The sequence below is a fragment of the Petromyzon marinus genome, chromosome 6 (genome assembly GCF_048934315.1).
Source record: "Petromyzon marinus isolate PM22_M1 ecotype Great Lakes invasive population chromosome 6, UKy_Petmar_22M1.pri1.0, whole genome shotgun sequence".
Classification (NCBI taxonomy): Eukaryota; Metazoa; Chordata; class Hyperoartia; order Petromyzontiformes; family Petromyzontidae; genus Petromyzon; species Petromyzon marinus.
Genome location: NC_133672.1, coordinates 5,605,291 through 5,633,166, shown reverse-complemented (window position 1 = coordinate 5,633,166; position 27,876 = coordinate 5,605,291). Strand labels below are relative to the sequence as shown.

The window sequence follows — 27,876 nt, the reverse complement described above, 5'->3', positions numbered from 1 at the left end:
TATAAGTGTATTCCAACGTGGCTTATCGCATAGGCCGGGATTCCGTTCCCCTTCGCATTCCTTTCACCTCCTCCGTACCCCCCTCTGATCTCCTCCTCCTCCCACCACCACCACCGAGCAGGAGCAGCTGGGTCTGGAGCTGCACCGATCGGAGCGGCATCTAGCGGACAGAATTCGCGTCTACAACAAAGCCGGCTCTCTGCTGCACTCGTCTCAAATCTTCCCCATCCCAGCTTCCTCCAAACTCCGTTCCGCTCTTCCTCTGCGCTCTTCCAGCTCCCGCAAGCTCCATCCATGCAGCTCCGTCCACGGCTCCTGCTCCCGCCACGGCTTCCATCAGTCTCCTCGTCGTCCTGCTCATCATCACCATCGTCGTCTTTGTGTTGTTGTTGTTGGTGGTCATTGCGCCTCTGAACTCTCAACTCCTGCAGTTGACGCAGCGCCACGGATGAATAAGGGGGACCTGGGGTGGGTGATTTCCGCTACGAGGATTGCCGCGGCCAACACGGCCCCGAGAAGTGTAGAGGCACGCAACGGCCCTTGCGGTAACACACGGGATGCGTCTTGACACCGGGGGTCTTTGTAGGGACACAAGGACCCTTGCGGACCCTTCAGGTGACACGACGACCATTTGGTGACACCTCGCGGTGACACTTGGGACCATTATATTGACACGTGGACCTTGTAAATTGACCCCTTGCATTGTAGCGCACGGGGCGGGGGGGGGGGCTCTTATGGTGACACAGGGGCCGGGATGGCCAGGGGTCGGAGCAGGGTTCGGGGCTCCTGTCCCAGCGGCGGCACCCGCTGCTGGGCTGTCTTGCTGGGCACAACCATGGGACTCGTAATGAGCGCGGGCCTCGTTCAGGAGATGCGCGAGAGGTGGAGGAACCAGGTCTTGGATTCGGAACCGGAGCTGATGGGTCCTGAGAGCGGCGCGGAGACACGGGCACGGCCACGCGAGCCGGAGCCCAGGGTTTATTGCCTGCTTCCGCCACACGTGAGTACACTGGTCTACAACCTCTTGGCAATGGCACTGCGGGGGATCATTGGAGCATCAAAGAGTTTGAGGATCATCATCTTTGTTATCGTCATGAGCAAGTGGATCATCATCATCGCCACCACCACGTTTGTAAGGCGCTTTATTCCCCGCATCAGCCTACAGGATAAACGTAGAGCCCTTTTGTAAAAGCCCACACACTGCTCCACATTTGTCTATACCTCACCCCGCTGGTCAGTGTGGATTGGTGAGGTTGGGGAAGAAATCCCTGGGACCATAGACGCTGGGTACAACAATGGATTGCATGCACTGCCCGGAGTAAGGGAATCATCATTTGACTGGTCGGACTGTGGGTGTCGGTGTGTAGTCGGTGTGACCAGTCGGGCTGTGTGTGTCGATGTGTTGTCAGTGTGACCAGTCGGGCTGTGTGTGTCGATGTGTTGTCAGTGTGACCAGTCGGGCTGTGTGTGTCGATGTGTAGTCGGTGTGACCAGTCGGGCTGTGTGTGTCGGTGTGTAGTCGGTGTGACCAGTCGGGCTGTGTGTGTCGATGTGTTGTCAGTGTGACCAGTCGGGCTGTGTGTGTCGATGTGTTGTCAGTGTGACCAGTCGGGCTGTGTGTGTCGGTGTGTAGTCGGTGTGACCAGTCGGGCTGTGTGTGTCGGTGTGTAGTCGGTGTGACCAGTCGGGCTGTGTGTGTCGGTATGTAGTCGGTGTGACCAGTCGGACTGTGTGTGTCGGTGTGTAGTCGGTGTGACCAGTCGGGCTGTGTGTGTCGGTGTGTTGTCAGTGTGACCAGTCGGGCTGTGTGTGTCGGTGTGTAGTCGGTGTGACCAGTCGGGCTGTGTATGTCGGTGTGTAGTCGGTGTGACCAGTCGGGCTGTGTGTGTCGGTGTGTAGTCGGTGTGACAAGTGGCTCTGTGTGTGTCGGTGTGTAGACGGTGTGACCAGTCGGGCTGTGTGTGTCGGTGTGTAGTCGGTGTGACCAGTCGGGCTGTGTGTGTCGGTGTGTTGTCAGTGTGACAAGTGGCTCTGTGTGTGTCGGTGTGTAGACGGTGTGACAAGTGGCTCTGTGTGTGTCGGTGTGCAGTCGGTGTGTAGTCGGTGTGACAAGTGCCTCTGTGTGTGTCGGTGTGACAAGTGGCTCTGTGTGTGTCGGTGTGTTGTCAGTGTGACAAGTCGCTCTGTGTGTGTCGGTGTGTAGTCGGTGTGACCAGTCGGGCTGTGTGTGTCGGTGTGTTGTCAGTGTGACCAGTCGGGCTGTGTATGTCGGTGTGTAGTCGGTGTGACCAGTCGGGCTGTGTGTGTCGGTGTGTAGTCGGTGTGACCAGTCGGGCTGTGTGTGTCGGTGTGTTGTCAGTGTGACAAGTGGCTCTGTGTGTGTCGGTGTGTAGACGGTGTGACAAGTGGCTCTGTGTGTGTCGGTGTGCAGTCGGTGTGTAGTCGGTGTGACAAGTGCCTCTGTGTGTGTCGGTGTGACAAGTGGCTCTGTGTGTGTCGGTGTGTAGTCGGTGTGACAAGTCGCTCTGTGTGTGTCGGTGTGTCGTCGGTGTGACCAGTCGGGCTGTGTGTGTCGGTGTGTTGTCAGTGTGACCAGTCGGGCTGTGTGTGTCGGTGTGTAGTCGGTGTGACCAGTCGGGCTGTGTGTGTCGGTGTGTAGACGGTGTGACCAGTCGGGCTGTGTGTGTCGGTGTGTAGACGGTGTGACCAGTCGCGCTGTGTGTGTCGGTGTGTAGTCGGTGTGACAAGTCGCTCTGTGTGTGTCGGTGTGTCGTCGGTGTGACCAGTCGGGCTGTGTGTGTCGGTGTGTAGTCGGTGTGACAAGTGCCTCTGTGTGTGTCGGTGTGACAAGTGCCTCTGTGTGTGTCGGTGTGACAAGTGGCTCTGTGTGTGTCGGTGTGTAGTCGGTGTGTAGTCGGTGTGACCAGTGGCTCTGTGTGTAGTCGGTGTGACCAGTGGCTCTGTGTGTGTCGGTGCGCTGCAGCAGGGCGGCGATGGAGACCTGGAGGAGGCGCGCCGCGTCCTCGCACGTCTCGGATTCACTCGTGGGGGGCCCCAGTCCCGCTGGTCGCTCCTCTGGGCGCACGGCTACCCCCCCTTCAGCAGGCTCCTTCCTTGGGGGCCCCCCTCCATCCTCCCGCGCTGGGTGCGGCATGCGCATCTTCATAATCGACATCATCGTCGTCGTTCTTGTAATAAACAATGTTGACAATGATCGGTCGTTTTATCGATCATGTTGACGATGATGATACTGACGATAACGATGCTACTGATGATGATGATGTCACTGATGACGATGTTTTGTGTCCTCGTGCTGTCAGATTAATCACTTCCCCGGCTCAGGGTTCCTCACGAGTAAACTCCATGTCGCCTCCACTAACCTCACCTTCATTCCCCGCGCCTTCCACCTTCCAGAGGACACACGCCTGCTGGTGGCTCAGGTACGTGGTGAAAATGTACTCGAAAGCCTTCAAGTTTCCACGCCAGCCAAGGTCCCTTTGACTTTTCACTTCACTTTCAAAGGAGACCTCAAACACTAATGCAAATACGGTATAGACCATGTGATAATAATAATAAAGGTGATAATTTACATACAAGTGTCAATCCACTGCTGAATGAAGGTGCTCTCCATGCCGTGTCAGTGATGGGGACTGTTTGACCATACTTCATCACTTTGGTCAGTGTTGAGTGGGCGAAGGGGGCATCCAGGACCGGTTCAGATATCACTCGCCACTGACGTTAGTCGTCTCTGAAAAGTTAGAGTCAGATCGCCAGATTCATAGCGAAGTGCACTAACCACCACAGCCACCGCTCCGCACATATTCTGAAATGAAGTCGAACACAAGAGCATACGGGGCCTAAATGCTAATCATTACAGGGGAACATCACACGATACATAAACATTTAACAATTACAAAAAACAAGCATCATTAAATATAAAATAGAACTTTGTTCTATTTTAAATGAAGTTTGTGGTATGCATCAGTTACCACCCATGGCTAAGGTCAGTGGCGAGTGATATCTGAAGCAGTCGTGGGCCTCCTCTAGGTTGATTCAGTGTGTAAACTTCAGCACTAGATTGACAAAGGCGGCCACGTGTGGTGCTGGCCACAGCAATACCACTTTATTAGGTGCTTGCTAACAGCGTTTGCCCCAACAGTCTGGTAAAGATTTTAGGGAAAGAGGTCTTTGATTTGTTTTGGTATGTGTGTGCGTCAGATGTACCAGCACCACCTGTCAGACACGCACGTATAGCACTTGCCCGAACAGCCTGTTGAAGCCGATATTGGGCATTTTTTTGTAATTTCCTCAGGCGAAGGAGCAACCCGAGAAGCTGTGGCTTCAAAAGTCCAGGAGCCACCGCGGAATACAGATCGTGTCCCCGCATGGTGAGATCAGCTGTCGGTGTTCATGGCGGCAAAGTGAGATCACGAAAGGCCGATATTAATGGTTAGCAACAGCCAAAATGGTCAGCATTAAGCCGACTTTGGCGCCATGGTTGCAAGTTGTTAATTACCTTGCCTGGTATACAGGAGGTCGTTGGTTCGATCCCAAACCCGGCACCTGTATATTTGGAATTTGCATGTTCTCCCCGTGGTCGCGTGGATCTTTCTCCGGGTCTTCCGGTGTTTACCTCCACATTTGGAAACGTGCGTTTAGACTATTTGGCTGCTATAAATGTCCGCATGATTAGCCACATCGTTGAGTTATCATTTGTGGCCAAGATAACTTCTGAAAAAGAGTTATATGGCTCAGTGGACTTTGCCTGGTAAAATAACATTTTTTTAAAATAGTTTTTGTAGACTATGATCAGCCAGGCTTGCTAAAAAAACATGCTTTGTTGATAGTACCAACGGCCCTGCCGTGGAAGATGGAACTGGTCTCGTGGCAGATGCTCTTTCCACTTGCTTTCACTGTCACCTCTCTCGCGTTCCCCGTAGACGTGGAGCATCTGGGAGCAGACGTCTTCGTGCAAGAGTTCGTTCAGCGGCCGCTGCTCATTGACGGGAGGTCAGCCCGTGCATGTGTCTGTGTGCACACACACACGCACGTGTGTTCAAACACTTGTGGAGGGGGACTTGGGGAAAAACGCAAGTGGGCCGCTGGGCACTGACTCACAATGGGAAGCGACAAAGAGACGCTCACAACAATGAGCAGAGCATTGGGAGGCTAGAAGGCAGCATAGTGGCGCAGCGGGGAGCACCCAGAAGGAATCCAAACATATGAGGGGGCAACACTCAAAGTTTCGCACAGATATTTTCACGAACCTACTGCTGTACCGCATTCAGGGCGATTTTGTTTTATGTACGTGTGCACGTTGGATATCTTTCGCACCGTACGTAGCCAACCGTGCTCATCGGAGGTGACAGGGGCCTTGAAGTTGACCACGGGGTGCAGTTGGCAGTGCGCATGGCCACGGGGAGGAAGATGTTCCAGGCAACGGCCGCTGCAGTGGCGGGAGAAAGGAGCGACCTCCCGTTGATCGGCGACGCTGTGATTGCGATCTGCGTGCTGAGTGCAGGAAGTTCGACGTGGGAATTTACGTGGTGGTGACGTCCGTGCAGCCGCTGCGGGTGTACGCGTACGACGAGGAGGTGCTGCTGAGGTTCGGCGCACGCTGAATATCAACTCGCGTTCAAATCCATCCCCGGCCTTGCCCATGCTTGTCTCGAAAACAGCCTTCTCCACCCACCATGCCCCAGCCCACTACCTCAGCTTCACGGACTGTGGCCTATTTATGTATGTATTTAGCAACTGTGCACCCAGCCTCTGGAACTCCCTCCCCGGACAAATCCGCCTGGCCCACACTTCTCTTTGCATTCAAATCTCTCATCAGGAACCTTCCTCTTCAAACCCGTGCCCTCTTTATAAATCCCTCACGTTCCCTCCCGTTCCGCACGTGTTATGCTGCGCTCTTGAGACATTTGTTACGTTTATGGGTGTTGCACAAACCTAAGTTGATCATTTGTTGCTACAAAGACAAAGTTCCCCTATTTGACTTGAACAGACTTTTGGGGCAAGTGCTGTTAGGGAGCACCGATAAAGGCCGGCACGGCACACGAGAGCGTGGGTGGCCCAGCAACCACGCCCGGCCGCCTTTGTCTCCCGAGTGACGATGTTCACACATCGCACCAGGTACTCATTTGAGGCTGAGTCGACCTAGGGGAGGCCCAGGACCGGTTCAAATAATCGTCACCGATGTCGGCCATGAGCGGGAATCGAGCTCGCGTCGCCAGGTTTGTAGTGCAACGCGCTCACCGCTACACTACAGCGGGGTTGGTGGATCGTGCAGAAATGGGACATGCGGTAGGCGGCCCACCTGCTAAATTCACATTCGGTGCCTGTAGGCGGCGGTGGCCAGGGGGTAAATACATTGGTGGAACACGGAAGCTCGTGGGGGGTGTGGGAAGGTGGTTGGGGGGTAGGGCGGGGGGAAGGTGGTGAGTGAAGGTGGTGGGGGGTAGGGCGGGGGGAAGGTGGTGGGGGGTAGGGCGGGGGAAGGTGGTGGGGGGTAGGGCGGGGGAAGGTGGTGGGGGGTAGGGCGGGGGGAAGGTGGTGGGGGGTAGGGCGGGGGAAGGTGGTGGGGGCGGGTGAAGGTGGCGGGAGGTAAGGCGGGAGGAAGGTGGTGGGGGGTAGGGCGGGGGGAAGGTGGCAGGTGAAGGTGGTGGGGGAAGGGGCGGGGGAAGGTGGTGGGGGCGGGGGGAGGGGACTGGGGGGAGGGGTGTACGAAGCAGGTCGGTGAGTAATCTTGATTTGAAGTTTTCGTGACTGCAGGAATCCATACTCTTGGGTTCTTTCGGTAAAGTCACGTAGGTATAACATAAAATAAATCACGACGTTTCGGGCACAACACAAGCGTCCATCATCAGGTGCCAGTGGGGAGACATGACGGACGCTTGTGTTGCGCCCGGAACGTCGTGAATTATTTTATTTTATACCTACGTGACTTTACCGAAAGGACCAAAGAGTAAGGTAGGTGAGTGTTTGTACCAATAGTATAGAAACCCGAACACAGCTAAGTGTTAGTAAGGGGATTTTCTTTTTTCACGTGTGGAGTCCAGCCCCACCGCTCCCTAACAACAAGCCGCCACTGCCTGTACAAGGCATTACAACTAGCATCTCATTCTCCCCAGTTACCTGCCATTCATTGAACCGATGCAACATTTCAGATTTTCATTCCTGTGAATGTCATGAACATTTGGCTGTTATTGAGCAAAGCCTGCATCATTTTCTATGCATTTGTGCCAAACTGCAACCAGGATCAGCATTCACCGGCTTCGTTTGGCAAACAGCAAGCAGGATCCAGGCGGCGGTGACGATTTCTAAATGTAGCCGACCATGGTGAAACGTAGATTTCCATCACATATATACGTTCCCATACTTCTTATTTTCACATTTAGGTTCTGCAGCAAGAATTACCTACCCTTTGACCCCAGGGACGTGCTCTCGTATGTGGTGGGTGACGACTACACCCCAACGTGGGAGGTGAGATGCTTCTTATTCTGGCCCACCGGCACCCCTCACTAAAATTCGTCGTCATCATCATTCGTCGGCATGCACTGATCAATCCACTGCTGGACAAAGTTATTTCCACGCCATGCGCGTTGTTGGGGGTTATTTGACCAGACGTCACCATTCTGGTCACTGTCTGTTGGTGAAGGCGTGCAGCAGAGACGCAGATGCACACACGTAGAGTAGTGACTTGAAGCTTTCGTGACTGCAGGAAGCCATACTCTTTGGTTCTTTCGGTAAAGTCACGTAGGTAGAGATAATAATAATAATAGATCACGACGTTTTGGCGATCGAATCGTCGTGGATCTATTATTTTTTCTACCTACGTGACTTTACCGAAAGAACCAAAGAGTATACATAGAGTTTTTTGGGGGTTATATCGCGTTAGATGCCCCGTATATTTAACCCAAAAAAAACCTGTATCATGGATGATATTCGTCGCGAAAGCCTACGTGTTAAACTGAGTAGAATACAGTACAACAATCGCTTTTTTTCTGCACTGCCCCGTGCCGCTCAGAATGTCATGTGGTCACCCATCCAAGCAGGATGGCTACGCGGACCCATCTCATCAGATTTTGTAAGCTAAGCGGGATTAAGCCAATGACAAAAAAAAACAGCTTGTACATCAACACCACCACCATCATCACCACCACACGTGCACCATATAGTTAGTTTGTCACTGTGTATGTTCTCGTCGTTGTTGTTCCGGGGATTTGGGGAGAAGATGCCATCCCTGAGGCGCGCGTATGTGGACCACAAGTACAGCCACAAGCAGACGCTGGCCGCTCACCTGCGCTCGCGAGGTGGGGCCGCACTGGGTCACATCGAAGAGTGCACGACAGAGACAAAGATCTCCCGTGTAGCCTTAACAGGCTGTTGGGGCAAGTGCTGTTAGCGAGCACCTTTGAAGGCCGCCATGCCGCACGATGGGGGTGGGTGGCCAGCAGTACGGCCGGCAGGCCTTTGTCTCCCCAGTAGCAACGATTTACACAACGCACCAGGTACTCATTTGAGGCTGAGTCGACCTAGGGGAGGCCCGGGATCGATTCAGATAATTCGTCACTTGTGTTGGCCGTGAGCGGGAATCGAACTCGGGTGGCCGGGTTCGGTGCGCAGCGCAGCGCGCTAACCGCTACCACTACCGCAGGACAGACACAGTCCACATTGACAAAGATCGTGACACTTACACACAACCGCAGACACACAGTGACGCCAGAGCTGGTGACGCCAGAGCTCTTACATTTTAAAAAAATCATGTTTAATTTGGTAAATGTCAATAAAATACCAATTTTCTGGGTCTCATTGTGCAGGAGGGAGGGGATCACACCCATCACCCCTCCGCCCCACCCCCCAGCGCGCGCGACACAGACACTGAACGACACAGACATGGATGCACACACGCGCTAAGTACGAGCACACACATAATACACAATATGCACACGAGAGAGAACCGTGCACACACAAACACGCACATTACCTTAAGGCGTTTCACAGGTTTTTTTTACCGCTCTTGTAGGAGATTAAAAGATCTACCATCGAAGTGTGGATAAAGGTGCCCATTGCAGCGAGTGCAGCAACAGTTCCGTGACGTAATATTCAGGGGTCATTCTCTGATGCAGTGTGATGCGCTGCTCGCTGCAAAGTTCTAAATGATAATGGATTTATTTGCACGAAATGACGCCGATGATCTCACAATTGGGAGAGAATAACATTTGCACGAAGTGTTAAAGATTTGAGAATTGCACAAAGCTGCCTTAGACTCTTCCCCACTGCTCTCCCTGCTGCAGGCATGGCCCCAGAACGGTTGTGGGATGACATCAAGAAGGCGATTGCTGACCTCCTATTGGTCAAGGAGCCTCAGCTCAATGCATCGCTGCAGGGACAGGCCTCACACTGGTAAGACCTCTCTGTATGACTCGTCACTTTATGCTGCCCTTCTCTCTCTCTATATCACTCAAACTATCACTGGACACTCTCTCTACCATTCATCGTTCTTTTTTATCCCACATGTCACTCTTTCAACCACAAGTCAATCGTTCCATCACTTGTAACACTGCCACTGATCACTCTCTACAAAGTGTCTAACTCTCTCCAAGTGACACACCCAGCTAAACATTTTCGAGGACGTATACTGTAATACAAAGTCATATTTTTTATGGAAAAATCTCCAAAATGGTATATGACTCACAAAACATTGGCGGGGGGGGGGTAGCAAATTCCTTTTTTGACCCTCCCTTGTTAGCTTTCTCTCTCTAAACGCTCATCACATGCTCCGCCATCAATGACTTCCCAGCACCACACTCACCGACGCCCAAAGCGCATCAAATGATTGCTGGCTATGACTATGCGTATGATTGGAAGTTGAGCCCACATGGCCCTGCCTCTCTCTCTCCCTGCTACAGGAAGTTCTTTGAGTTGGTCCGGTTTGACTTCCTGCTCGACGAGGACTTGAACATTCATCTGATGGAGGTGAGGGCCTCGTGCGTACGCACACGCGGCTTAACGTCCGCGAGGGCACTCGCACACATTTCCAAGAACCCTGAACTGACGAGAGTGCACGTGTCACGTGTGTGCAGGTCAACATGTCTCCTAACCTCTCCTCTCGACACTTCCCACCGAACAGACTCCTCTACGAACAGGTGGGTGAGGAAGAGAACTGCATCACCTGCCTCCTTAGCCGCCCGCCACTACATTTAATAGTCACACCTCAAGTGAGGAGTTTACCCGGACAGGGCTTTGAAGTTTCATCATTAGCCGCGTAATGATGCATTGATTTAAGTAATTATTTACAATTTTTATTATGCTAGCGATATAAGTTAAATCACGCGTGCGCGAAACGATTATTTATAATTTATGTATGTTGAATGCCGTGGGTTAATGCAGATGGATACTTCGTCTCTGATAAGATATCATTTTTTTAAGAATGTGAAGTTTATAAGCATCAGCCTATGCCTCCATGGATCACACACAGGTTCTGTTCAGCACACTACAGCTGGTGGGGGTAGCCACCAGCTTCATCCAAGGTGACACACACAGGTAAGTTCAGCACACCTGTGGTACACCTGCAGTGCATCTTTAGTTAAAGCAACAACATTCTGGTGCCACTGCCAAGGGATGGATGTTAAACCGCAAATGTCTACTGTTTTTCATCAGAATAAAAATTACAAATCCAACTTCTTTGGGTATTGGCAGAGGTGACAACTTATCTCCAAATTGATCTAAACTTAGGTTCACAATTTATTCAAATATTGAGTCGAGGAAATATATATTTTTGTAAATATCTTAAAAATTCCAACTAGTTAAATAAACACGTGACATTTGACGTCACGTGTGGCCTGCTGAAAATATACGATTGAAGAACCGTGATTTAACGAGTTGAATCGTCATTAACGAACTAGGCCCTCTCCAATTTGCAGTGTGGCCATGCAGGTGAGCGATCGTGACATACAGACGCACCCCGAGCTCTGTCTGCACGACTGCCGGGACTCCTGCAAACACAAAGTGCGTACGCGTCATGGCCAAGTCACTTGTCCTTACGCCCAACTCTCATTGTGCTTTTGTCCAACACTGTCAAGTACTTTGCACGACCCCCGCTTGTGAAAGCCAAGCACACAGCGACCAGGAATAATGGGGCATTTGTAAATATAGATTTAAAATCAACTGATACGAACCAATATTTTGGCTTCAAAAGTTTAAACCCACTCTCTCTATATGTTTTATTAAATCAAATCGTAGTGCTACACCATTACCTGGATATGCCACAAAATGATTGTTTGTAAAGCAGACATTCCAGGTTAATAACAGTAAAACGTAGCTGATTTTTTTCAAAAAGGAGCGTCTAAATCGTCATTGGTAACAACAAAACACGTATTAAATTGTAATTATATTGCAATTTCCAAGTGTTTTTTTTAATAAACTCAATTTAAATTGCTCATGAATTGAGCCAGTAGAATACCTCTTCGAGGCTATTCATCCCAACCACGTGGTCACCAGGAGTGGCAGTGTCCTCCATATGATGGAACTATTTTGATAAATCGAAAACTTAACTTCCTGCATCTCAAAATTGGACAGCATGCAAAATAACTCCCGAGTTGTTGGCTGTGTCTCTAAAGTTGCACATAATTGTCACGTGCCGACATGCCGGGCAGTCCCAGATGAGTACTCTATGAACAGTAACTACTGAATTCCAGATAAGGCTTGTGATTTGCGGATGTTTCAAAGGTGCTTTTTTTTTCTTACAAGAGCAATGTGACACTAGCTATAGACGAGAACAAAGTGTCACAAAAAATAACAGGGGTTTGTAAATAAACGTGTATATCAGGGGAACCCACCCCTCAATTCTGCGGACACATTGTACACTCGCCAAGCACAAATGTTCAACCTGGATCTGTAAAGCGCAACATCTCGTGGAAGTATAGCTCTGATGTTTTCCCTTTGGGTTGTACCGCGTGTCGTTCAATACGATGTCGGGCGTTTTGCACCACGTGCTGGAATCTTCTTGAGCGCAACGTCAAGACATTATTCTAATGAACATGCGTGGCACGACACAAAAGGCGCATCAGAGCTATAACTATACCGTACGGCGCAACCGCGACAGCAACAACAACAACAAAAAAACCGACGAGGTTATCTAATTACTTTTCCTCCCGCGTCCCCCCCTCTGCATACTGTGGTCGCAGTGCCAGCTGTGTGAGCCTTGTCTAAGCGCGGCCTGGCGCTCCGCTCTCAAGGAGGCTCACCTGGAGCACACGCGGAGGTGGCACACTCGCAGGGTCTTCCCACCTCCTCCCACGGTGACAATGCACACGGGCGTCAGTTCATCCTCGAGAGCAGCGACATCAATTCAGATGCACATTTTTAGGGGCCGTTCATAAATGACGTCACGCGATTTTGCACGACGTCACAAAAAGTCAGACCCCCCCCCCCCCCTTCAAATATGACGTCACAAAGCTCTGCCCCTGCCCCTCCCCCCCCCCCAAAAAAAAAAATAACATGCTTCAAATCTTGATTTAAAGCTTTCGTGACTGCAATAATTCATATTCTTGGTTCTTTCGGTAAAGTCACGTTGAAGGGAAACAATAAAATATATATAAAACAAGAATATGCTTCAAATCGCTTTAAACTATTGTCATTGTAGTGCGTATTTAACGTGGCGCTGCACTCTGATGTTGTAGGAGAAAACATTTATTAAAAAGTCTATTTAATTAAGTAGAACGTGTTGTCTATATGTATTTAAAGTTGCGCATTTTGATGTGACGTCACATTTCTCAACCCCTCCCCCCCTCGTCACACATCGTCACAAATGTCTGACCCCCCACCCCCCCTAGGTGCGTGAGGTCATTTATGGACAATCCCTTAGACACTCTCAAGATATGGTTATTCGTTAGTGTTATCATTATGAAGTGGCTTTCGCGACCAATTTCATCCATAATACAGTTTTGTTTTTGGGTTAGATCGCGTAAATATGTAAATGTGTCGTGAGACCCGCCACAGCCAATACCTACTATCACCCAGGAATGTCTGTCCTTAACGCTCGTGACGTGTCTCCACATCGACCAGCCCCCCTCATTAATATTCATGAACAGGTGACGTCCTCCAAATGGACCCCCCCCATTATGATTACCGACTAATGAGCCAAGAATGTCTGTGTTGAACGCTCGTGACGTCACTCCACGGCGACCAGCCCCCCTCATTAATAATCATGAGCAGGTGACGTCACTCCACATGGAGCACCCTCCCCCCTCATTAATAATCATGAGCAGGTGACGTCACTCCACATCGAACAGCCCCCCTAATGAATAATTATTATTAGGTGACGTCCTCCAAATGGACACCCCCCCCCCATTCATAATTAGCGGGTGACGTCGCTCCACATGGGGGGCCGAGGCGCCTCCTCCCCCCTCCTCGGCGTCAACTCACAACCCTCACTGCAAAAGCAGAACCCTCACGTCACGTGATCTCCTTAACGCTGTTGAGACATAGAAGTAAAGAGGACGTCATGATGAACAAGGGATTACAACCTTAAAATTAAATAAGTCTGTGTCACCGCGCCCTTACAAACTGCACACGAATGGACGCAATGAATATCACGTCGCGGTCTGCTTTTCACTTGAAAGTTTCAGATTTACTCCAATACACCCGTCGTTGGACGGGCAAAAGGCTAGTGAATAAGGTTTGTCATGTAAACAGAGCATGCCAATCTACGCCTCTGTTTAAGGAACGAAACAGGTGGACTTCTCCACATCTGGCTATCGCCTGATGAAGCTAGTTGTAATTACTGGCGAAACGTCGTACTCAGATTGTAAATGTTGTGGCTTGGCTCTCCAACACACCGGTGTGCTGTACTAGTAATGAGTTGGCATGTTCTGTTTACGTGACAAACCTTACCCAAAAAAAACCTGTATTGTGGACTTAGTAAGCCAACCAGATAAAAAAAACTGTCAACCTTGCTCATAAAATGACCGGGGTGTTGAATGTATTCTGACAAACTTTTTCATCGACACTAGGCTAGTGGTCATTGTGCATTCAGTTATGTCTCTGCCAAGCCAATAACTTTACCCAAAGTTGTTTTCTTTAACTATAAGACCATTTAAAAAACTGCGATTACCTTCAAAACGACATCCCATGTGTTGAGATTATTTTGTAATATATTCTGTCAGGCTGAGTAGCTTGTGAAACTGCCCGAGTGGAAAACTATACCGTGACAGACGCTGGTCAGTCACGTGGCTTTCACAACATCCACGGTCACAGGCGTACTGATCAGGGACTCCAGATGGTGCAGTAATTGAGCCAGATGGCCACGAGCCTCTCCTGCCAAATGTAGCATGCCATGCTTATCAGGTGGTAAATGGGTGTATAAGATGTCAAAATACAACCACCGTGGCTTAATGACTGCATAATACAGGGTCTTTCAAAAAGATCGACCCGATTTGAAATCGCTATATCTCTGAAATTGGGTCCATCTTTTGAAACACCCTGTACTAAAACTTGACATGAAATAGGGTTGCAACACCACTTAAACAGTAAAATCAGTCAAGGGGGTCGAATTATTTTGACCGAACATAATGACCTCAGTGCACCACTGCCCATCCCATCAATTTCCCTGGTGTTAAGCCATGGGCTACATACAAAATTGGTACATTATTCTGAAAAAAATGGTACATCTGTAAATAAGGACAATTAACGGCTTAATTTTAATCAGCAGCCTACAAAACATTGATGTTTTGTTCCAGCTCACTTACTGAATTCACCAAAAATGCAATTCGGGATTCTCCCGAAGTGGCCAAGTTACACAACCTGAACCCCTAGACTAGACAATATATAGTTGCATGTTTTTTCTCAACTATTTATTTTACCAGGTAAGGCCCACTGAGCTATATAGCAGTTTTTCCTTAAACGACCTGGCCACAAGTGAAAGCTCAACGAAGCGTCTTATTGTGTGGAAAGTGATAGCAGTAAAACTAGACGCTGGTTTTTAAATATGGAGGGAAAAACCGGAGTACCCACCACGGGGAGAGCATGCAAACTCCAAATATACAGGGGTCAGGGTTGCGATCGAACCCACAACCTCCTGCATACCAGGCAAGTTCGCTAAAATCTCACCATCGCGGTGCCAAAACCTATTCAGGGCAGTTACTTTACTCAACTACAAATGTGCAGCCCTTTTTTGTCAACAACAGACTGCTGGATGGGGTTAGATTTCCCGACTGCAAGTTGTTTGACCACGTTGGTCAGTGCAGGTTCAAAACCAGAATCAGACGAGGCACCATTATATCTCAACCCTGCTTCGCTTGAGATTTGATGCAATCTAATTGATGACTATCCTTTACTACCCCCCCCCCCCCCCATATCAAAATTGTATTCTTGACCAACACACAATCTTCAAAAGGTACTTTGTAGATTTCGATTTAAAGCTTTCGTGACTGCAGGGATTCATCTTCTTGGTTATTTCGGTAAAGTCACGTAGAATGGAAATAAAATAAAAAAAATGTACTGTTTTATTTTTAGAATGCAAATAAAATAATAAAAATAAAACAAATTTTATTATTTGTTTTATTTTTTATTATTTTATTTCCATTCTACGTGACTTTACCGAAAGAACCAAGAAGCTGAAGTACTTTGTAGAGTAACAAGTTCACCAAAAAAAACCTTCTCATGCAAGGTGGCAATACAGTTAGAAGCAAAGCCGCATCAAACACAATGGGTCTATTTAACATCCCGAACAAGGGACTTTTCCTATCTTTAGGACAGCATAAGAGAACATTGGATGTAATTTGTAATGTTCTGTGGTACACAACATTCCCACAGGGCCAGAGTGGATGGGACCCTCGACAAGAGGCAAGACTATCTGAACACAACCAACTCATGGCCTGGTGGTTCAAAGGGAAGTGCTTGCAAGACATTACTTGGTGCTTCTGATGTTTGTGCAACCACTCGCACAACCCAGCACACAGCGAAATAAACGGTGTCAAAATCTGCTTTCACAGTATATATTTTGACCTCATGTAAGCATTCATTTAAACATGCCAAAATGCATTTAATACTTTGAACTGCTACACTCCATTTTGTAAAACTGATGAATTTGCACATTTTAATTGAGTATAAGTATAGGATTTTTTTGAAGATGCGTGCATACCTAAAGTCAACACGTGCATGTCCATAGCATTGCAGACGGTTTATAATCAGTACAATACAAATTATGCATTGAAAAGGGTTACATCTGGATATTTTAAACGAGTAGACCCTAAAAGACAAAGCAGCCAGCAACAACCATAATGAAGGTGCAATCGTATGAATTGAGCAAGCTTGAACTTGGGACAAGATGAAGTACCGTAATTCCCCAGTGCATGCAGTTGTTTTGACCTGCAGCATCAGCACCATACAAAACAAACATCCATCTGGTAGAGGTGGAAGTTGCAATGGCAAATCAGCAACCGTCAGAGCAAATAAAGGGAATCGGTGAGCGCTGGACCAAACTTATCAGAGGTAGGGACTGGGTGCTCCCATCTGATAGGAAAGCGATGCCAACATTGACCAGATCTGCACTTTGTAATACATTTTTTCAAAGTTGAAAGCTTTAGCTTGGAAAAACAAAGGCTGTACAACCTCATTTAATGCTGTTTGGATATGCGATAAGGTAGGGCTATCCATGCTTTAAAATTATGCATGCATTGAGGTGTGTGCAGGCATAGATGTGTGGTGGTACTTTGCAAAGGTGGGGGGGGGAATAAGTGGTGCAGTTATAAACCCAACAATGAAAGTTAAATTACGAGTCACGGATAACATTGGTGGGCAGTGATGTCTGGGCAAATTTCCAATCCAACCTTTCACCGACCACCGTGGTTATATGCATGGCCAAACAACCCCAGGCATTAATGCGCAAGTGAATTGACAATATCTGCAAATGATGTTATTTTATATAGCTACAAGAGGCACACCTTTCAGAATGGCAAAAGACTTCTTAAATCAAATAACCAGTTTAAATGTCATCCAATTGTGAGGGGGCGAGATCAATTGTTCCACACTTAAACGAGTTTAAAATGTGAAATCTCAAACCACAATTTTGTTTACTCTTTGGTTCTATTCGGTAAAGTCACGTAGGTAAAAAATAACCTACGTGACTTTACCGAATAGAACCAAAGAGTATGGATCCTTGCAGTCACGAAAGCTTAAAATCCACAATTTTGTAGCGTAGTTTTCCCTTACAACTTATCAGAACGCACAAAGACGACTCAAACAGCATAATCAGGGGGGCCTCCCAGAAGGCTGCAATGCTTTATTCAAGTTACCAAAAAACCAAGATCATTTTATGTACTGCCAACAAAGAGGGTTTGAACCGAAACGTGCGCACAAGCAACAAATCGGACAGAAGCCTGTATTTTAACTTTCACAGTGCAAAGAACACACAACTTAAACACAAAGTATGGGAACTCTGGATGCACGATCGCTAAAATGTGCACATTTATTTGAGCCCTGCAACAAAGCAAGGTGTATACTATTGCTCCCCAAAAAATTGGTCAGGCGTTTTTAATCAACCTCTTCCATCCGGGAAGCATCCTCTCCTTCCAGTGGTGGCATCTCCTCAGTGACAGTTGGCGTGCTCTCATCTGGTATGGGTTCGTCATCATCAATACCTACACAAGTGAAAAACGACAGAGCATGGAGGGTGTTAGTGCATGTTTGCGACCCTTAACCAGCAATGGGGGTTGCACAGCAACAAATGATAATAGAATGGTGTACAAGCACAAAACACAGATCCTGTTTATCATTAAAACTGCTTAACTAAATAATTTTAAAAGGGCCAATGCCAAAAAATTGCCGAATTGGCTTTATTCGAAAGTGTAAATTAGCAAGCAGTATGGAGACACTACTTTGGCGGCTTTAAAAATGGTAACGGTAAGATTTTTAAAAAGTTACTCATTTCAAACGGTACACTTTCCTTAAAGTTTAATGTGATATTTAACCATCGGTCGACCTCTGCATAAAGGCCAAATATGAATCGATGCATGCATCGTATCATATTAGGTTGATGTGCTTTCAACTGCCCAATAGACATTACATTCTATTTGCTGCAATAGGCTGAAATGACCACCTGCTGCTACTATATTTCCCAGTATTAAACATTTTCAATTGGATCCACAAACCTGCGTCACAAAATCATTATAGCCACTGCAGAGGTCAACTGACATCTTGTGAACGGGGGGGGGGGGGCAGTGACACGTACAACTTTAAGACGAAAACCTACCGAGCCCCAGCTTGATCATGCGGTAGATGCGGTTGGAGTGCGTCTGGGGGTCATCGAGCGAGAAGCCCGAAGACAGCAGGGCCGTCTCGAAGAGCAGAATGATGAGGTCCTTGACAGACTTGTCGTTCTTGTCTGCCTCCGCCTTCTGGCGCAGCGTCTCCACGATGGGGTGTTCTGGGTTGATCTCCAAGTGCTTCTTGGCGGCCATGTAGCCCATGGTGGACGAGTCACGAAGAGCCTGTGCCTTCATGATTCGCTCCATGTTGGCCGTCCAGCCGTAAGTGCTGGTCACGATGCAGCATGGAGAGGCCACCAGCCGGTTGGAAACGGTCACCTAAAAAACAATAAACGGCGAAACATTGTCGAGACAGCAAGTGGAACCCACCTCTTTGCAGTTACAAAAGCAACATCTTAAAGCAGTTAAAAAAATATTCATTTTAGTGCTGAAGCCTAGGTACAAGACTTTAACAGGCTAACTCAAATCTGAAATTCAGATAGTCAACATTTCACTATGCCATGTCTCCATTGTCAACTCAAGTTCATTCTTAAATTCAAACTCCATTTCGATTGATACATAAATGCCTAAAAATGTATACTGTATTAGCATTTCCCTAGCACAGGGATTCGTAAAAAATATAATCCACAAATGTATAAAGATATTTTATACATGTGTGCACATGCCCCACATGACAAAGAGGCTAACTCAAATTAGTCAGAACTCTCTAAATTACCAATGGATTTTGCAATCACAATCAAGCATAGGCTACTTTGTAACCACCTAATTAGTTTTTGAAATGTAAGCAAAATTGTAAGCTTGGAAGAGGGACAGTTGTGGGTCGCAGAGACTGGACTTGGAGAAACCCTGCCCTAGGCCAAGCAACCCCTGTGTTGGGCATGATTAAACCAGTTCGATAGACCTCACCTTCTCCACCTTCTTGTCCAGGATCTCCTTGACCACCTTGCAGAGGTTTTCGTACTTCGCTTTAGCCTCTTCCTGCTTCTTCTTCTCGTCCTCATCCTCAGGCAGTTCCAGCCCCTCCTTGGTGACCGAGACGAGCGTTTTGCCGTCAAACTCCTTGAGCTGCTGCACGCAGTACTCGTCGATGGGCTCCGTCATGTACACCACCTCCAGGCCCCGCTTGCGCACGCGCTCCACAAATGCAGAGTTCGACACCTGTTCTTTGGACTCGCCTGTAAAAATGCAGGAACAAAAACATTAAATACACAACACAAAAAGTTGTTGCTTTACACATACATTTTTTCCAAAAGCCCTTTTGGTCAATCAAATTGTCGAATTTAGGTCTCCACATGCCTTGTTGGTTATGGAAGTTGTTTAATTTTACTTCACCACGCTGGTCAGTGCGGGTTGAAAGGGGGTGGTCAAAGACTGGTTCAGATATCAGTCACCAGTGATGTCAACCGTCGCCGGGAATCGAGTTCAGATTGCCGTGTTCATAGCACAGTAAGTCAACCACTGCTCCCCCATATGTACCTAGTAAATAAAAAACTTGCAGCCCTTTGTAAATCCACTTCTGAATGCAGGCCCTCCGCATGTTGTGTTGATCATGCAAGTTGTTTTACCACGCTGATCAGTGATGTGAAGGGGTTGTTTCCAGGACTGGTTTAAACTCCACACCACTAAAGTTGGTGATGGCTAGAAATCAAACTCGGGTCACCAGCTACATAGTGCAGTGCACTAATCTATTGTTCATATGTGAACTTAACAGCCTATACAAATCCCTCCCAAACTCAAGGCACTACAAAATACAACCATCTTTCTCACCTGCTTAACAAGGCCACTTCAACCCAATACTCCACACTTCCTAGAAGGCTGCCAATGCAATCTTGAATTTAAAAAACACTAATCACTGTAAATGGTCCTTGACTCTCCCCTGCCCACCTCTCTCCCTTCAGCTCCACCTATATATATACACCCCTTCACTGTCGCCACGAAGGATTTGTCAAAGCTTCAACTTTCACTTGGTGGAAGATTCCCCCCCACACTACCTTCCAAGCCAGCTGTGCTGCCCCAGTTCATGACCTTTTATTATCTGTGCATGACAATAAAATATGTTCACGGCTCTGTAGTGGCTTGGTATGGAGGTGCATTTAGACGCTATACAAGTCCAATTGTAAACCCTGCATACACCAGTGGAAAGTCTTCAATCCACATTCCATAACAGTTTTTTTTTAGTTAGATGGCTGTATTATGGCTATTGGTCACGAAGCCTACGTGTTAATTCATCACACGAGGGGGTGAACTTTGATGTGCAGTCATGTCAGAGCCATAAGGCAGACCTTAAATTTAAGTAATTTCTCACTCACAAAGCTCAGAACACAGCCTAGGTAAAAGCACATACACAGGATAAAAAATTTTTTAGTGCCATCTTCCTTAAACCATAGAAAGAAAAACCACACTTTTCACAATAAAGTTTACTTTTGGCAACAGACGCTCTGAAGATAAATTTTGTCAAGCACACATACCAGTGATGTAGTAGATGTGCTTCTGGTTCTCCTTCATGCGTGACACGTACTCCTTGAGGGAGCACACATCCTCGCCCGTCACCGACGTGTGGTACCGCAGCATTTCGGAAAGACGCTTGCGATTCTGAGAGTCCTCGTGGATTCCCAGCTGAAACAAAAATAACCATTCATTTCCATTAACACAGGATTCAATGGATACAGTACACCAGTAGTGTTGATTGCCGAGTTGAATGTAAATGAGATATTGGTGTCATGCATGTGATGATTAATCTATGTACTTAAAATCATGCAAGTTATAAAACCATTGAACGATTCAAATCTATTCTTAAGCACAAGATACACATTTAATATATGTATATTTATTATTTATTGTAATTCACATGCAAAATATGCCTTTTGACCAACAGAACCAGGCAGACTATGACACACAAAACCAAGAATCGATTCAAGAGATAAAACGTGACAGCTCATTCTTACATTCCTCATTGAGGATTGTCATCACCCACCTTCATGTTCTTGGAAAACTGCTCGTAGAACTTCTTGTAGTTTTCTTTGTCTTCAGCAAGGCCTGTAAACAGCTCCATGCACTTCTTCACGATGTTCTTGCGGATGACCTTGAGGATCTTGCTCTGCTGGAGCATCTCTCGCGAGATGTTCAGGGGGAGGTCTTCCGAGTCCACCACACCTTTGATGAAGTCTAGAGAAAACAACCAAAAGATGTATTTGCTTATCCAATTCCATCACACGGCATATACAAACCCCGTGTTTTTTGCAACTTTTTCGAAGCAGTCGCCTGCCCAAAACTTGATTTTAACACAACAGTTGGCAATGTCGTTGTACTCACTGAGGTACTCAGGGATGAGGTCTTCGCAGTTGTCCATGATGAACACACGGCGCACGTACAGCTTGATGTTGTTCTTTTTCTTCTTGTTCTCAAAGAGGTCGAAGGGCGCACGGCGTGGCACGAACAGCAGGGCCCGGAACTCTAGCTGGCCCTCCACGGAGAAGTGCTGCAGACAGAAAATTCACAGATGCCATAAACAACCCGTCAACTTTTACTAGGATGCACAACCTAAACAATATATCTAGATTACAAGAGGCCGTGTTTATACTGCTGCAATGGTTCACAAATGATTGTAAAAACCTGGCCCATACCCAATTGACCAGGAAAGGAACATTTTAGTTTTGTGGTACAAGACCTGCATAGCACAAATCTTACAAGCAATGCAAATTGCATTTTCACATCTCTTGAAATAACTCTAAGCTTATTCTTTTTTTAGCAGTGACAGCATCAGATTGCAATCAATACCTTGACAGCCAAGTGATCCTCCCAATCGTTGGTGAGACTCTTGTAGAACTCTCCATACTCCTCCTGCGAGATGTCGTCTGGATTGCGTGTCCACAGAGGCTTGGTCTTGTTGAGCTCCTCCTTGTCGACGTACTTCTCCTTGATCTTCTTTTTCTTCTTCTTGTCCTTGTCACCCTCCTTGTCGGCCTCGTCGTCCGAGCCAACATCCTCAATCTTGGGCTTGTCGTCATCTGTCTCGGCCTCCTTTTCTTCCTCTTTCTTTTCCTCCTTCTCCTCCTCGGCCTCATCGTCACTCACCTCCTTGTCGCGTTCCTTCTCGACCTGGACAATGGTACGACCACATCCATTAGTGAAGGTGCAAAATGCAAGGGAAACTATACAGATTCAGTAAACGATTTGCCTTTGATCACGTGGCTATAAATAAAAGCGTTCAGCTACAGGAAATGTAAAACCATGCTGCCAGCAGTGTGCACTTACAAAGAGGGTGATGGGATACCCGATGAACTGAGAGTGCTTCTTCACGATGTCTTTGATGCGCTTCTCCTCCAGGTACTCAGATTGGTCCTCCTTCAGGTGCAGCACGATCTTAGTGCCCCTGCCAATGCTTTCACCTGTTCACAACGTAATGCAATTAATACATTAACATGTGTATTCTTGCACCAGCAAGTGGAACACTCACTGCCAGGCGTGTAACAATTCACTATTCTTCAAGTAACTAAAATGTATAATCGTCCATGACTCAATTAGAGAATGTCATTTTGTCTCATACAATTGTCTTCAAGGTAGAATGTGCATCGAATTTGCATAAAGCAGACGTTTACAAGAATGAGCGTACGTTAAAGTATTGCGAGTAACCAAACCATGCCACCTTTCCTGAACACGGGCAGTTTTAAAAACACACGGTAAGCTTGGTCACATCTCGTTAAATTAAAGGGGCGCACATTTTTATATGGTCGGGGCAATGGGATGGCTACGGTACAAAAAAATGTAATTCAATTTACATTCAATGAAACTAGAAAAAACAAAGACACACAACTCACCATTGTCAAGGCGCACCGTGAAGGAACCCCCCGCGGATGACTCCCACAAGTACTGTTCGTCATCGTTGTGTTTGGTGACGACAGACACCCGTTCGGCGATCAGGTAGGCAGAGTAGAAGCCCACGCCGAACTGGCCAATCATGGAGATGTCGGCCCCCGCTTGCAGCGCCTCCATGAAGGCCTTGGTGCCCGACTTGGCGATGGTGCCCAAGTTGTTGATGAGATCAGCCTTGGTCATGCCGATGCCCGTGTCGCTGATGGTGAGGGTACGCTCATTTCTGTTGGGGATCACGTCGATCTTGAGCTCCTTGCCAGAGTCCATTTTGCTGGGGTCTGTCAGACTCTCATAGCGGATCTTATCCAGAGCCTAGCATGTAAAAAAACCAGAGTGCACAGGATTGGAACAAAAACAATCCAAAAGCCTGTACATGCATATTAATAGCTTAAAATACAAAATGACCATGTTATAATTTGAAAGGGAAGTGTGATTTACCAAAAAAATGTAGGTACACAATTCAAAAGGCATTAATGGACCATTTTCCAAAATACCAGCTGGGCAAACATTGTTAAATTCTGTTGGGTTGCTTGATGGTTAAGGGAAAAAGAGCTTTCCACAATGTGGGGCACAATTAGCCTCCTGTTGTAGCACCAAAACAGTTTAATGTCTTTTTATTAAAAATGGTAACGTAACGTGAACATTACTAAACAAATGTCATCTCATCATCTGCAGGTAAAATTCTACTAATGTAACTGGTCTATGACATCAGAACTCATGACCCAATAGCATTCTTCCCTCCAGTAGTGTACTTGCATAGGCCTATATATTACCATTTTCATGCTATAAAAACTAGCCAAGAGGTTTAAGTGTACCTCTGTACTATCTCTCTAGCTTTCTCAGCTAACATAGAAAATGTGTTTGTAGAACTCACATCAGAGCTGTTGGAGATGAGCTCCCTAAGAAAGATTTCCTTGTTGGAGTAGAAGGTGTTAATGATGAGGGACATCAACTGGGCGATCTCCGCCTGGAAGGCGAAGGTCTCAGTCTCTTCATCCATGGTCGGACCAGTTGTTTCTCCAGGCATCTGTTGTATGGGAAGGAAAAAGACACGATGTTATTAGGACATGTGCCGGAGGGGATTCTAATTACGTGACATCAAAAATGTTAAGTGTCCTGACCCAGCAGGTTCCAACAATACAACCCACAATAACACAAACCAAGAGAAAAATAATTCAACCGATCATTATCCGGGCATTATGGTGCAGGCCTGTAATACAGTGCACGTTGGAAAAGATGGTGGACCAAGCAGAATTGCAAAATCCTAAAAATTACCAAGCTGCATTGTAACCATGAGATGTCCAGTACATCAATTGAATCCTGTGCAGACCAGCACTTGTATGCATGGTGGGTTTTTCTTCGGTTACGCTGGCCCTCTCAATGGAAAAAAAAATCCGAATGCAGGCTCTGCTCAAAGTATTTGTAGACTTCCCTGGACAATAATTAAAAGTAAAAAAATGAGTTACCTGCCATATACCACCAACACCGTTCCTCTACTCATGCAGGCAGTTGTTAACATGTAACATCATTGCATAAATAGCATCCATAAACCTTCTACAGCCAACTCACCCTCCATACGATTTGGCTCAACGTCTGAAATACGCACCACAAAAACAACGTCCTGCGAAACCTCGCATTAGCCTGTAATGTATAGGAGGGGAAAATCTGCAGTAGCACACACGGGGGCGTTGTTGTGTGACGTAGTCTGTTGATTCGGCTAAGAGGCAAAGTGACGAATCGCGCCGCTCATCATTAAGCATGCGCCGCACTTCCTCTTTCAACCACACGGCACTACTGCCCCCCCCTCCATTTAGCTGATTATTCATTCCTATCAGGCAACACACAAACAGCCGTTCAAAGACCCAGCCCATTTCACGAGTAATCCATTATCGCTCCTGACGAACGTGTTATCATGCGTCTGACAAGACGCGGATGCCACATTTCATGGCTTACCCCGCCCCGGTGCGGTCCTAACGCCCCTTTAATAATGCAGTTACGAAATAATCCGGTTAGGAAATCCCGTCATTTATTAAAAATGTACACGGTGTATTATATATTTTTTACCGAACACACTGCATATCCATTGAAAAGACTTCACACACGAATGGAACTTCACACAGCAAACGTTGCGTGTGACCAAACCATATTGTCGCAAACACCACACGTGGTTAAATGATGGGCATTAATTCATTAATACGCCACTTTGCTGCGGATTTAAGGCTCCGCTTGGCCATCACATAAGCGGTAGTCGCTGCTGCTGCTGCATCCACCAATGCAGAAGCGGCGCGGGCTGAATGGCGCATTGCAGCAGCAGCCGCCCCTTGTAACCAAACCACGTTTTCCCTCTCCTTTGTTCACAGAGGCCTCTCCTCCCCCCCCTCTCAACGTTGACGGGCGTGACACTTTCGCAAGAAAATAATACACATTTTATAAGAGAAAAAACCCCAGTAAGACTTGCGTTTAACAATAATCATTAGCACAGCGACCCGCTTCGCGTCGAAGCCAATCTTACGGGGCAACTCTTCCTCGGATTGTCCGGCCCTTTAAAAACGTACAGAGTATTATTTCTGAAATGTAATTTATTTTTTGGTTGGGCAAAAAAGTACGTCAACCGGGTTTAAGGCCCTTAACCTGAGCTTTAAAACAATATCCATCCCTTTTTTCTTCATTAAACGTTAATTTAAAAAAAACCACGGTGTCACGCGCACGTTTTTACTCGCGTGGGACCGAGATGGCTGCGGTTCAGGTTGGTGTCGAAGTCACCACCACCGACTCAACTCGACAGATAATTTAAAAAAATTACACATTGTATGCAGAGAAGATCGAGTTATTTAGACGTCCACATTGATTATTACATTTTGACGCAGGGTTGTCCAATTTGCGAATTCGCCGTCAAAGCCAAACGGCAAGGGCCGTCAATTGTCACAACACACAATCGATGTTTGCAATTCCGAGTTTTTACTCCTTTATCTTAAGTCGATTAACGTGGGGAGGAGAAAGCAAAAGCTTATCCCGTGGCACAGGCGGAAGCACGGATTTAACCAGAGCCCCCACGTGCCCGCACGCGAGCGCACACCAACTAAAACAACTCCCGCATTAAAACCACAAGCGTCGCCGAACACACAAAAGCACGCTCACGAACACATCATCTACGCGGCGTTAACTAAAAGCCACAATCGTTAAACGATGTTTCTACCTCGGTTAAATTTTCAAGCCGCAGACCGCGCGTGCCGTCAAGGCCGCTTAACACGCGGCAGCGTGTCAACGGCTAAGGCAGATTTCTCAAAGACGAAAAAAAACAACCTTTTTTTAAATAAAAAAAATCAACAATTCGACGTCAACCCGCGATTACTTTACGAATGAAGATTTAAACAAAAAAATGAACGAGTCGAGTCCTCGGTAAAAACAAAAGCGAGCGTGGCGCGCGATGGGAATACGGCGAAGGCGAGCGTCGGGGTGGGCCTCCTAACCTTGACGAGGCGTTGCGAGCACCGCGGGCGGGAAAGGCGCAGAGGAAGAGACGGAGCCGCGCGCTCGCTTCTCATGGGCCGCGTGCCGCCGCCGCCGCCGCGTATCCCTCCGCCAAAGATCCCGCAGGACCGCCGGAAACGCGCGCTCGTCGCCAAACCCGCGCGACCGTTTGATTCGCGCTCAGGGGCCGGTACCGTCGGCGTCTTCAGTTTCCGAAAATCGGAGATTTTTGCCCTCCCCCCCCCGCGTGGAACGCTTAGGAAGCCGGGGATTATTTCTCGTCGGCGGAGGGGAAACCTCGGGAGGAGAGTCGGCTTTTCTAGAAGGTTCTCGAAGACACCCACCCGCTTTGCACTGGAAGTAGTTCACGCCACCCCCCCCATCCTCCCAGCCCCGCGTGGCCGTTGGCCCCGCCCACTCCCTACCCGCCCACTCCCTACTTGGCCACATCCGCATCCGCTCCCCCACCCGACCAATCAGAATTTGGCATCGGCGTAAAGCTGAATTTGTGCTGCATCATTCAAGCCGTGGTGGGTGCCAAAATCCACTGCTGGATGAAGGCCACCTCACTTTAATTACAACAACAAGAGTTTACGCCGAAGTCTAAATTCAGTCATTCCGCAAGAGCTACGTTGTGTATTGGGGTTTTTTTGGGGGGAAGAAAAATATCCATTCTGCTCATTAATTGATGCACTGTGACAAATAGTGTAAATTAAATATTGGTATTGTGGGTGTATGTGACCCTTGCCATAGCAATGTGGAATTTCCAACACTGCGCTTTTGTAAACATCAATAGAACACAGCCTCCGCGTTCGTTTGAGTAGATACCATTTGACCACTACATACAATAATATGTAAATACAGTATAAAACAAATGCCTCCATTGTTATAGTATGCCTTCGTACTGGTTGACTTAGCCTTAAATTAATTTTCAGCTCAAACCCTCTTGCAGGTCTCCCTTGCAAAGAGATGAGTCTCTACGTGGGATTTTATATGATTCAGCCCAATCTTCTATTCAAAATGGCACTGCGGTATTTGGTATTCATTTATGTCTAGAATCTGAATGAATACAAGTGATGGATGACAGAAAAAAAATTGGGCTTATGAGATCAGTTTATGTGCAGGAGTGAGATGGTTTGTGGCATCATTGGCCCATGAGTTGTGTGGCCTTCATTACTGAGTGGTAACCCACGGCTGATGTCATTGTTTACGAGATCTTAAGTAGGATATGGACGAAGCTAACATTACGACATTGGCTTCA

General features: G+C 47.4%; 2 protein-coding genes across 4 annotated transcripts; one reads left to right on the top strand and one right to left on the bottom strand.

Annotated features, from left to right (window-relative positions):
• The first annotated feature begins 101 nt into the window (after positions 1–101).
• LOC116939792 (putative tubulin polyglutamylase ttll-15) lies at positions 102–17,509 on the top strand. 2 transcript variants are annotated; one of them, XM_032948610.2, is made up of 15 exons: positions 102–1,000; positions 2,987–3,145; positions 3,321–3,440; positions 4,313–4,388; positions 4,941–5,010; positions 5,522–5,605; positions 7,401–7,485; positions 8,237–8,315; positions 9,300–9,408; positions 9,915–9,981; positions 10,089–10,151; positions 10,484–10,548; positions 10,929–11,013; positions 12,192–12,305; positions 15,820–17,509. In XM_032948610.2, the coding sequence occupies exons 1-15, from the start codon at positions 755–757 to the stop codon at positions 15,928–15,930; spliced, it is 1,533 nt and encodes a 510-aa protein (XP_032804501.2). In that variant the 5' UTR covers positions 102–754; the 3' UTR covers positions 15,931–17,509. The 2 variants fall into 2 exon arrangements, with proteins under 2 accessions (XP_032804501.2, XP_032804500.2); XM_032948609.2 differs by having other exon boundaries at positions 2,984–3,145.
• Positions 17,257–26,928, bottom strand: LOC116939777 (heat shock protein HSP 90-alpha). 2 transcript variants are annotated; one of them, XM_032948573.2, is made up of 11 exons: positions 26,615–26,928; positions 24,019–24,171; positions 23,090–23,456; positions 22,527–22,660; positions 22,050–22,370; positions 21,585–21,750; positions 21,247–21,437; positions 20,741–20,888; positions 19,179–19,447; positions 18,257–18,590; positions 17,257–17,645 (listed from the first exon to the last, which is right to left on the bottom strand). In XM_032948573.2, the coding sequence occupies exons 1-11, from the start codon at positions 26,687–26,689 to the stop codon at positions 17,539–17,541; spliced, it is 2,265 nt and encodes a 754-aa protein (XP_032804464.1). In that variant the 5' UTR covers positions 26,690–26,928; the 3' UTR covers positions 17,257–17,538. The 2 variants fall into 2 exon arrangements, with proteins under 2 accessions (XP_032804464.1, XP_032804465.1); XM_032948574.2 differs by having other exon boundaries at positions 26,341–26,643.
• Between the last annotated feature and the right edge of the window lie 948 nt (positions 26,929–27,876).

Coding starts and splice junctions, on each gene's coding strand:
- LOC116939792 (XM_032948609.2), top strand. CDS start 755: ATGGCCAGGGGTCGGAGCAGGGTTCGGGGCTCCTGTCCCAGCGGCGGC. Junction 4,389..4,940: donor ACAGATCGTGTCCCCGCATG/GTGAGATCAGCT, acceptor CGTTCCCCGTAG/ACGTGGAGCATCTGGGAGCA. Junction 10,152..10,483: donor ACAGACTCCTCTACGAACAG/GTGGGTGAGGAA, acceptor GATCACACACAG/GTTCTGTTCAGCACACTACA.
- LOC116939777 (XM_032948573.2), bottom strand. CDS start 26,689: ATGAGAAGCGAGCGCGCGGCTCCGTCTCTTCCTCTGCGCCTTTCCCGC. Junction 22,371..22,526: donor GGTATCCCATCACCCTCTTT/GTAAGTGCACAC, acceptor ACCATTGTCCAG/GTCGAGAAGGAACGCGACAA. Junction 18,591..19,178: donor TGGACAAGAAGGTGGAGAAG/GTGAGGTCTATC, acceptor ATTGTTTTTTAG/GTGACCGTTTCCAACCGGCT.